The 11,074-nt window shown below is 41.4% G+C and overlaps 1 protein-coding gene across 23 annotated transcripts in view; it reads right to left on the bottom strand.

Annotated features, from left to right (window-relative positions):
• Nucleotides 1-151: 151 nt before the first annotated feature.
• PPFIBP2 (PPFIA binding protein 2) overlaps nt 152-11,074 on the bottom strand; it is a 161,960-nt gene continuing 151,037 nt past the window's right edge. For 20 of the 23 annotated variants that reach the window (XM_029582270.1, XM_029582268.1, XM_029582278.1 and 17 more), the window contains 5 exons: nt 10,103-10,228; nt 8,493-8,681; nt 7,127-7,306; nt 5,359-5,424; nt 152-3,960 (listed from right to left, as the gene is read on the bottom strand). In XM_029582270.1, the coding sequence (XP_029438130.1) occupies nt 3,889-3,960; nt 5,359-5,424; nt 7,127-7,306; nt 8,493-8,681; nt 10,103-10,228 (633 nt within the window). In that variant the 3' untranslated portion in view covers nt 152-3,888. Of the gene's footprint in view, nt 3,961-5,315; nt 5,425-7,126; nt 7,307-8,492; nt 8,682-10,102; nt 10,290-11,074 lie in introns of those variants that run through there. The other 3 variants (XM_029582276.1, XM_029582279.1, XM_029582290.1) reach the window with 3 other exon arrangements.

Here is an 11,074-nt window from a genome sequence, read left to right as displayed (position 1 = left end):
TTGGATTTTCATAGCATCAAGCCAGGTGCCACAGTATTCAAGAACACACCAGTCATTAGTTTCTGTAAAACAATCCACAGTCAGAAATTTGCGAGAATGTTTCCATTTCTGCAGTCTGCGTGGATGGCGATACCTTTTAAAGTTGTCAGCGCTTCTGATGTTCTCATAGGCATTCGTTCTGGTCTTTTTTTTTTTTTTTTTTTAATGTATCACAATCTACAAAGACTTTGGTTTTCTCCAAGATCAATACAGCCGCTAGAACTCTTTACTTTTTAATTTTGGTAAACAGGAGAGTATGCATAGAAGAAAAATCCATTTTTATGAAAATAATATTCCTGGCCTACCGACTAAAGCAGTGTGGAATTCACTACCAGCTGTCAAGAGGCACAAACAGCAGTTTCAGGATTTCCCTAATGAATATGCATAAGATAGGTTTGCATACAATGGGGGCAGTGTATGCAGATCTATCTATTGCATATTCATTAGGGATATCCTGAAACCCTGACCTGTTGGCAGCCCTCGACCGCTGGCAGTGAATACTAGTAGATTAAAAGGTGTTTGTTTTGCATCTCTGGCAAATATTAGTTTGCGAATGTGGTGACACGTAGCTTTACTGATGACTTCAGCACTCTAGCTTTCTGTGGACGCCAAACCCATGCAGTGTTCCAGTAAAGCCTTAAACATGTTTGGCACTTGGAAAGCCCCTTTAGCGATGGAAATGCAGGTCCAGGACTACTCCACCAGGCACAATCTGGCATTTTATTAACTCCTCACCAAATACATCCAGCCGTCCAGTTCTCAGACAAGAAAAGGGAGAATGCAACTTGCTTGTAGAGTTCTTGCATTTTTTTTCTTTTTATATTCTGCTTTTTGCCACTTCAAAGTGGATTAGGTTCAGGTACTGTCGGCGTTCCCCTATCCCCAGAGGGGCTACTGCTTTCTTTTCATTCGTGCAGCCCCTGCACTAACAGGTGCCTGTATTTCCCGTTGCTTTGAGTGCAATCTTCACTGTAATGCAGGCTGTTCACCCCACATGCATTGTCTGCACCGTGTAATGCAGAGTAATTACTGCAAGCTGGTGGGAATGATGTTACCTAAAAACCACACCTTGCTCCGTCCTGAACTTTTCAGCCACCCAGGATTTGCTCTTCTGTGCCTGCGTGCTAAGGTTGTTTTCTCCTTGCTGTGTGCTCAGCTGAACATCTGGCACCCCTTAGGCCCAAGCTGACTGGTGGCAACATCCCGTTACTGCGCGTGGACAAATTCTTACATAGAACCTGCTCTAATTATAGAGAAAAGAGCGAGCGTTGCTGCAGTGCAGAACACTTTCAGTTGTTCCAGTGCTTTCTCCATCTGCAGGCCTCCCGTCAGAGCACCTTCCTGCCAGAAACCCAGGACCAGCCTGATGCGATGTGTAACGTTTACAACTCACAGAGCAGGTCCACCCGGCCACGTTTCAAATCCGTTGGGCCAAGAAATTGATTACAACCCTTTCATTTTTACATCTATATTTCTTGTGCTCTTGTTTCAAGCTTTTATGAGAATATGTTCCTCCCCCACCCGCGCAGGGAAAAGTGCACATTCTGTTCACAGAAACACAGGCAGGGACAGTTTTGGGGGGGGGGGGTGATTTGCACCTGCTTCAAGGCAACAAATGCAAAATAGATAGAAAGGTTACCTCGCGTCCCTGTCTGCGTGTTGAAAGGGAAGCTCTTTAGGACTGGTGCAAGCAGCACGACTGCATCAACCCACAGCGGGAGGGGCCCTGGGACTGTCGTCCCGCGCAGGCCTAAAATCAAGGCTGGAGCATGGACAGGTAGTAGAAGGAAAAAGCCTGGCCAGGAGCACAGGTCCTCCGGCCACCATCTCTCTTCCCCGGGGGCCTCTTTGTGGGAGGGGGGCGAGGAAGCAAGGTAAACACCCAGAACTCCATCATCACAAGGGGGGGTTCCTCTTGCTGAAGCTGAGTGGTGTTACTGCGGCAGAGCTTCAGGGTGCCTGGCACTGGCCAGCCCTGCATCTTAAGTTTCTGGCCCGGGCCCCAGCGTGTCCACTAGCAGCCCTCCTTCTCCCAAAGCAGGAGAAGCAACTGGGGCTATCCCACAGTCCCGGCCCCTGAGAGCATGGTAGGGGCAGGCTGTATAGGGGGGTCTACGAAAAGACCTGCATTTCATTACAACACCAAGCTGAGCTCCAGACTAAAGTCAGGCTCGAAAGGAAGTCTAAACAAGTGCATACTAATTCCTTTAATAGACAAATCAGAGTATTTCATGGAAAAAAGACTGAAGAAAGGGGGACAATCCTGAACACAAGCCATGGTTTACAAAAGTTTTTCTCATGAGGAAATGGAGCTTGGTAACAGCTCTCTTAGCTGTTGTGGCAGGCACTGGAGCATGTTGACCACAGTTCAGTGGAGAAATGCCAAACTACCACACCCCTGCCCATAAAAAACAAAAATATTGTCCCTTTCTTTCTAAAAACACTCTTTTCTCGTTGCCCGCGTCATTCATTGTGCTTGGGACATTCTTTACGCAATCACTTTGGTTTCCGGTCCAGTTGGCAGACATCAGTCTTCTGCTTAGCAGAAAGGAAGAAAAACGGACCTGCTTGAGTTGTTTTTAATTTGCATATGTGAGAGGCAGCTGTGGCCGGCGTCCACATTGCCATTTCTGACGAGTTTTACTGCAGTAGATGTTGTGGTAAAGCCAACACACTTGATGAATGGAAATCATAGCACTTTTTTTTTTTTTTTTTTTTTATGGAGGTGGTAGCTCCACCCCTGGAGAGGCGCTGACCGGCAAGCAAGCAACATTTTCTTCCCAGGAGGCAGACAGCAGCTGGAGCTTCAGGGGTAGGGGATGTCACTGACCTCCTCGGCACTTGCTGCACGTAAAGGGAAGCATTGGTCAGGGGTCTGGCCCAGACCAGAGTCCCAGATCTAGGAAAGGGCCGTGGCTGCAGAGCTGGGAGAAGCTGGGCTGGCAGGCAGCGCCCCCGATAGCTTCAGCCATGAGCCCCATCCAAGTGCCGATGAATTAAGTAACAAAAGGATAAAGCTTTTGTGGTTTTGATGAATTCGGGTGAGCACAGATTAAGATTCTCTCTCCGATCTGATTTCATTTTTCTGAAACCTGGAAGCCATGGTCTCTGATGAAATCTGCTGCAAAAAGGTTCCTAAGCTTCTATTAATTTTGCAATCAGTTTTGCCATTTAAAAAAACAAAACCCGGTTCCTGTGCTGCATGATAGCAGTGAGAGTCTCCAGCTGGTGTTTTACACTTCAAGGCAAGGACTCTCGTCGAGCCTTGTTCAGAAAGGACTTTTTCCCAGTCTGTGCCGATGGGAAAAAATCTTTATTAAAACAGGGACACAGAGTAAAGCAGTGAATGTACCGATGATTCAATCTGGTGTGTTAATCTGGATCCGTTAATGAAGACTCATGCAAGGGTTTACAAACAGTCCCTATTTTATTTTTAAAATACAATTTACAAAGGGACTAAAAAAAAAAAAAAAAAAAGGCAGATCCAGAAGGGCTCCAACGTGTAACTGCACTCAGGATCAAGTGACATTTGGGAACTTGAACCGTTTTCTGTCCCTTCTCCAGCCTACATGGATAATAGCACCCTCCAGAGTCCTGGCAAGATGAATTCGGAAGGTTCCTTAGATTAGGGAAATTGTCAGTCCAGAAGAAGTTTACCTACAGAAAATAACTGAGTATAAAAAGTATCCTCTGTAATGTAGATTTAAAAAAACACAAATGTACGTCAGTGGGAGCAAAAAATATATGCTCAGCACTTCCATCAAGATAGTTAAAAATCTTCGGTATTGCTGCGTCAGTCTTGGCAGGGCACATTGAGGTATAAAAAAACCAATGTTCTTGGCCACATTGTCATCTCCAGTCTTCATAGGCAGGTGCTAAAAATTTGTAGTTATTCAGCATCTCGTCTTGGCTTAGCATATTCTGAAAACAGAAAGCAGAGCCATCAGTCAGTTAGAGAGAGAGTTTAGGTACAACAGTAGAATATTAGCATTTTTGGCCCATAATCAAGAAAGCAATCAAAGTGCAATTACATCATTAGAACAAATAGTTCACATTTTTCCCCATTGACGACTTCACTTTGGTTCTCATGCACTGAACTAACAGCCAAGAGCCTTAGCCCCAAAATTTCCAAGGTATTTTCTATGGGAGAAATTCATGGAAAATGGTGCTTTCATAGTGGGATGACAGGATGTTTTTCCAGCTGTAGCAGTTCAACCAGCGTAGGCTCTGGAAGCAGAAGCTTGTAATACGCTCGGTGCATGGAGGAGATTGCCCGACTACGTACATGGAATTGGCACAAATCAATGCAGAATGAAAGCAATGCCTATATTTCAAAGCAGCTTGAATAATGGTGACTCATAGGCAAGGGAAAAGGCACGATATAGCACCCAAACTTAAACTCTGATAGGGAGAGGGTTGGGGAGGTTGCAGTATTGTAAACAATTCCCCCTTTTCCCCCTGTAGAGCAGCGGCAAGGAGAGAGATGATGTGGAGAAAGGAAGCCTGCGCTAGTGACACAGCAGGTTATGGGTAAGTTGGGTTTAGACCAGTACGCTACAGCTTCCCAGAAACCAACTGGAACGGTGCTGGCCGAATTTCATCCAGCAAGGTGAGGAGGAGAAGAACAAGGGAACGCTAAAGAAAACGCAACTCAGTGACACGGCAGGCCATGTAGTGCTTCAGAAACCAATCGGGCCAACGCTGGCAGGGTGGTGGTTGTTGGGTATCATTCCAGCAAGGCTATGAAGACATAGAAGGCTTGGACATTCGAGCAAAAGCCTCACTAGTTTTGCTGGCTGATCAGATTATTATAAAGGTTGGTGGTAAAATGTGGAGGATTAAGTATGGGAACTTATGTGTTCATCTACCCAGGATGGTAGGTTATGTAAGAGGAAGACCGCTCAAACAGACTTGGATATGGAGCCCAATCCTACACGTGCTCACGTTTCTTCAGCTGGCAGCTGAGTTATATCCTTAGCAAAGTGAACAGAAACAACTGGGCTGACTAGATGAGCCAAGGACTCTTTTTCTGCCATCACCCAGATTTGTTGCTTTCAGATCAAATTTAAAAAAATAGCAACTGAATGGAAAAAAAAAAAAAGAAGCAGCTAATTTCAACCAGCACTAGCCAGCTAAGCCACACAACCACCCCAAGAAGCTGCCACCTTCTGCTCCATCTAAACTTTCCTGCCTTGTGATTTTAGCAGAATTTAGCCAGTTAAGGTGGGGGCCTGGGATTTTTAAGAGCAAAGATTTAATCAAAGCTATTAACTCACTTTTTTATTGAATTCTTCCCGAATGAGGATGAAGGCTACGTACCGTGAGGTTATTCATGTCGTCAGAAAATGCCCCGATTTGTATTACCGTTCCTTCTGAATGCTCCATCTGTAAAAGCATGCAGCAGCTAAAACAAATTGGTTACAGCAGCGTTCTGGAGAGCCTGCTAACCTCCAGAGGTCTCGGCTGGGTAGGAACAGGGTATATAATCGCAGAAGAAGAATGAGAAAGGGCAAGCTCTCTTTTGTTACAGAAAACAAGTCAGAGCAGGGGCTTATTAAAAGTGCATTTCTAGAAACAGACAAGCAGCCAGATGCCCACGTAGCAATTAAAAGAGCTTTTCAAGTTTTTCAAACATGCTTTGAAAAAAAAAAAAAAAGGAGGCTCTGAATGTTAGTTATGTATGGTAGTAGAGAGCCGAAAATATTTTTAGGCTTATTCTTGCACATGCAAAGCTAAACTATATTTACCGGAGATGCACGTGATTAAATAGTTTACAAATGAGGTTTGTTAGGTGCAGTCCAGTGAAAAGTTACCTTGCCTGCTGCAGTTGGTCTGCTCTCCTGCCGTCTAATGCGCACATGCACTGGGACACATTTAGAGGGTCACTTTCAAACAGTCCACAGAGGCTAAAGGCTGTGAGTCTTGTTTTATCCACAGGCTCTAGCCAGACGTTTATCTACATAACCAGTGCCGACACAGGCAAAGGAAGTTGCACCAACTCAGGAGCAGGCGTGCATGTTAAACATTGAAAATATCATAAGCTCTGCTCCATCCCCACTCTTTCTAGTTTTCCACACACAAAAACAACCCACTCCTCCACCCAGGCACTCTTTAAAAGGCCATCTTTGCACCTAAAACAGGGATTTCCGCAACACAATCCTTTTGAAAATTACTCTATGAACTGTTAGGGACGTGCTGTCAGTTTAAAAATCGCAGGGAAACAAACCCCATCTTGAGCGCTTTAGAGAAAGGGGGAATATAAGAGGAAAAATGAATACATTTGCTGTTGCATTTTGTGCCATTCCCATCCGAAACACAAAATGCAACAAAATGTCATTATACTTGTTGCTTTAGCATGCACTAAATCCTTGGAGCATGTGCTAAAACAATTTAGCTTCACTAACAAATTAAAAAAAAAAGAAAACCAAAACACAAAACAAGATGAATAAAGATTTCTCCAGGTACACCCCAACCAAATTTCTCAGCTATTCCTAGTTTAACATCACAGTGTTATGTAGTGCAGCTGCTGCAAAGGGTTTTTCGTTTTGTTTTTTTAAATAAACTTTGTTTGTTGAAATTATAAAATCCAATTAAACTTTAATAAGAATAAAATACAGTGTCATACATCTGTACAAATTAAGCCAAACAAATGTTTATTCATATATTTAAATGCATATTTAAATGCATTTATGATAAAAGATAAAAATCTTAAATCATAGCAGTATCCATGTAAAGTGAAAATAAGAAGGCACTTGGAGGTTTTAATGATTTCTTACAGACCCTCCCCGACACACTCTCTTCCGTCCAAAGTTAGTAACAGTTAAAACACTATTAGGCTGTACATTCCTCCCAAAGAGGCTTAGGCTCAGCTTAAAAACAGAATTAAGTTGACGTTCTCCACTGATAAACACTCTCTGAAGCTCAAGGCAACTCCACAGCTGTGCATGCTCACCGAGCTCATGCTGATGTGGGCAGGTAGATTAATGTTACATGGTTATCATACGGTTACTGGTAAGCTGGGATATGCATGGTGATGAAGAGGAGGAGGAGGGTGGAGAGGATGCTAGATGAGATGCTTCTGCCCCACCTGCTCCAGTTTATCCAGATCCCTATCGGAAATGGGGCTCGGTCCTCTCGATCCTGCACAGCTCCTTTGGGTACCGTTCGTCGCATTCTGATTTGTCTCCATAGGGCAAATGTAGTCAGTAGAATCATCAAATTTCTTTTTCCTCAGGTGTCCAAAATGTGAGAATCCAAGTTTCTTTGGCTACGACAACACAAAGAGGTTTAGTCAACTACTCTCATTCAAGAAGGAAGTAATAGTAATATCTGCACTGAACATCTTGAGGAAGAAAGCTATCAAGCTCACCAGTAAGTTCCTGAAACTGAGAACACCCCCCCCCCCCCCCCCCCCCGAGCAGTGTTAATCACACACTAAAGTGCAGAATATTTATTTTAAAATGTCTGTATACCGCTTTTACAATCGGGAGATTAATCAAAACGGTTAACAGAAAATAAAACAATCTAAAGATAAAAACTTAAATTATAAAATAAAAACAAATACGGTAATATAAACATAATTCAAAAACGTAAAAAATAAGCAAAGATACAAAAAAATGCCAAACATAGTGCCTTCTAAAATGTAATGTGAGAGGAGATTGGTTAGAGAGGGATGAGCGTCAAATTAATCAGTAGTGGGAAAACAAAAACTTATGATTATGATTGAGTGTTGGTCAAGGAACTAAATGCTTTCTGAAATAGGTGGGGTTTTAATGCTTTCTTAAATTATTGAGAAAAAGGTAGGAGACATAAAGAATCAGGCAAAGAGTTCCATAAAATGGGCCCAGCTACCGAAAAAGATCTTTTTCGAGTTATTTCCAATCTAGCAAGTTTGACTGAAGGAACATTTATTTATTTATTTAGGGTTTTTATATACCGACTTTCTCGATGTGCAAATCAAATCAAGACGGTTTCCAAAGAACAAAACTTTCGCCGTAAGGCGTTACATTGAACAATAGAGTATTGAACAGGTAACGTTCGGGTTTACATTAAACAATCCACAAATTGAACAAAAAGAACTAAAATCAATAAATGATAAAATTAGATGTGATAGATACATCTAAAAAGTTTTTAGATAATGATAATAATAATAATAAATAATGATAATGATAATAAATAATGATAATGATTATTATTATTATTATTATTATGATAATAATAATGATAATGATAATAAAAAAAAGTTTTTAGATAATGATCTTAATTGCCTAGTGGGCTTATATATATGGAGATTAGTGCAGAGCCATGTGGAAGAAGTATTGTAGATAAGTGTATGAATAATTGTCAAGATTTTGTAATGTACTCTATATTTAATAGGAAGCCAGAATAGGACCCTAAAAGTCACCTCCCACATTCATGAAGACGTAACTAATCTGGCTCCGGTTCTAGCTCACCCGGACTTTGGCAGTGGTGGTCAGGGGCACGTACGATGCGGAGTCCATGGCTTCTCTTTTTTCTTGCTGAATCTCGCGACCAATTAACATGATGAAATTTGTTGAGAGGTGGCGTCTCAGGAGAGTCTTTTGAGGTGGAATGTTAAGCAGCATAGCCAGCGTATCGGCACTGAATCGCGGTTCCAGAACCTATTACAAATTATATTCCACATACTATTACAACTATGCCTTTATTTATTCAACTTATTTCTCACCACTTTTGGGTTCATTAGAGTCACTTCTCTTGTTTTAACCTGGCAGGTTTATTTTTTCTCCTGCGCTCCTTTTGGCGTTCAACTCAAGGTTATTGTCTGGCACCATGAACCTTCATTTGCAAGTTTCCACCCCCCCCCCCCAAACAAACCTAGTCTGGTCATTGCAGAACAGTCCGTGCCTGAGGGCCATGCATCAGAGCTCTTTCTGGAACCCCCCAAAATCATGGGTGCTCAATCCAGCCACTAGATGTCGCCATCACGCAATGGTGGTCTCCCTCCCTCTCAAAGGATTGTGCCCGCTGCTTCTGCAGCATCTCCGGCTGATCCAATGAATAGAAATACCTAAGCTGGAAATCAAATCTGGGTCCATCCCTATGGCCGTGCATAGAACGGTCACTGAGCCGCAGGGCTGGCCCATTATATGCAGCAGTTATAATCGATCCGAGAAATCGGGCAAAATCTTATCTGTCTAAGAGATCTTATGCAAAATTTCAAGAGACTGGAAAGGTACAAACCAATGACAGTTTATGAAAAATAAATTATGGGCTGAACATTTTTTTTTAAATGCAATTTTACCATATTGACATTTGAGTGTTTTTATAGGCAAGGATTTTTAAAGAACGTTTAAAGCTTGAAGGATTTCAGTATTTCCAGGTTTAAATGTGACAGTTTGTCCAAAACTAAGGGCAGAAAGCTTCTATATTTACAGACTAAATTCACAGCACATGAAGGGCCTTATCTACCTTTTTTTCCTAACATATTTTCCATTAGATCAAAATGGAAGAAAATCTTTAGACTGCTAAAGAAAGTTTTCTTGGCCCTTCTTGCAATGGCCAGAGATGTTTTCCATTTGGTTAAAAAAAAAAAAGAAAAACTAAGAAGGGCTATGTCCTTTGGAGCAGGTCACTATTACCTAATTTGATTCCATGTTTTAATACTGCCAGCATGGATGGTGGTAGGCATCCCTGCCATCCATTTAAATTGAGCCAGTGCTGACAGCTGAGCAGTGATCAAAATGAGGCCATGGAGTTCTTGCTTGCTTGGCAGAATGGGCCATGGATTTTTTTTTTTTGTCTGTTTGCTTACACTTAAAAACAAGAAGTTGTACCCGGAACTAAAGGAGGCTAGTTTCTGGGTCATGCATATATCCAGGGTCCGCAGATAGAGCAGGATTTGACACACCAAAAAAAAAAAAAAATCAAACCCTGTCAAAGTCCTAAATATTTCTTCACTGACATACCCCGACAGTCTTCTTTTCTCCAAAATGGGTATCTGAAGTTATTTTAAATCTATTATTGTTTAGGAAATATATGTTTTGTCTGCAGATTAAAAAAAAAATGCAAAAATTGTCCTCACTATAAGACCGCCATGAACGCCGCTGCCTCGGAGGTTAGGTGCATATTCTGCCAGGTCCACGGATCTCAGCCACTCCATCACTCTGTGATTGGACCACTGGACGACTTCAGAAGGTGAAATATTATTCTGGCAAAGTAGATACCAAGGTCACAGCATCAGGATTTCATTCGCAGGCACATACAGATAGCTCAAAAGAGAAAAGCATTAGCAATTGGGTCAAGGGAGCATTAATGACTCTTGTATTTCTCAGTTCACGTGTATAAAACGTTTCTATTCAAAATAGATTCTAATTAAAATTTCCCTTTTTGCCAGTTTCTTCTACTCAGTAAAAAAAAAAAAAAAAATGCTGAGCGTTTGTAAACAATTATAACATCAAATAATACATACGTAAATAATTGTTATGAAATATATCCCTTGCCAGAACTGTACGTATGCATACTCCACAGTTAGGTGCTATTTTTCTTCATTTTAGAAATTCTAAATTCCATTCCAAAGATTGTAATGATTCAAGCATTAGTCAGGATAAGCACTTTCTAAGCCTTTTGCTTCATAAACTATGCAGGACTATATTTATTTACAGCACCTATCACACCCAGCTGTAGGCTATTAAATAAGTATTAGTAGATATATTAAATGACCTATTTGTAATTTTTCTTTGGCCACATTTCACTGTAAGATTTTCTGCAATATTTTACACTTGGCGGATGAAGGCCAAATACAAAATGGACACAGTATTGCTTTGTAGAGAAGGGCTATCATTTTAGATGACATCAACAACAGTGTCATTTTCCATCCAAAATGACAAGAACAACCAACAAGATATCATTTTTGGCATTTCAGAACATGCTACACACAAAATTAAGCACAGTATACATTATAAAATTGTAGCAGGCAACAGAATGAACCAAACATACATGGGAAAACAAAACAGTATAAACGTAAAACCAAATTGAAATGACAATAAAAAATCGT

Source organism: Rhinatrema bivittatum, chromosome 17, assembly GCF_901001135.1.
Source record: "Rhinatrema bivittatum chromosome 17, aRhiBiv1.1, whole genome shotgun sequence".
Classification (NCBI taxonomy): Eukaryota; Metazoa; Chordata; class Amphibia; order Gymnophiona; family Rhinatrematidae; genus Rhinatrema; species Rhinatrema bivittatum.
Note: the sequence above shows the minus strand (reverse complement) of the source record. Positions and strands in the feature narration are given on the sequence as shown.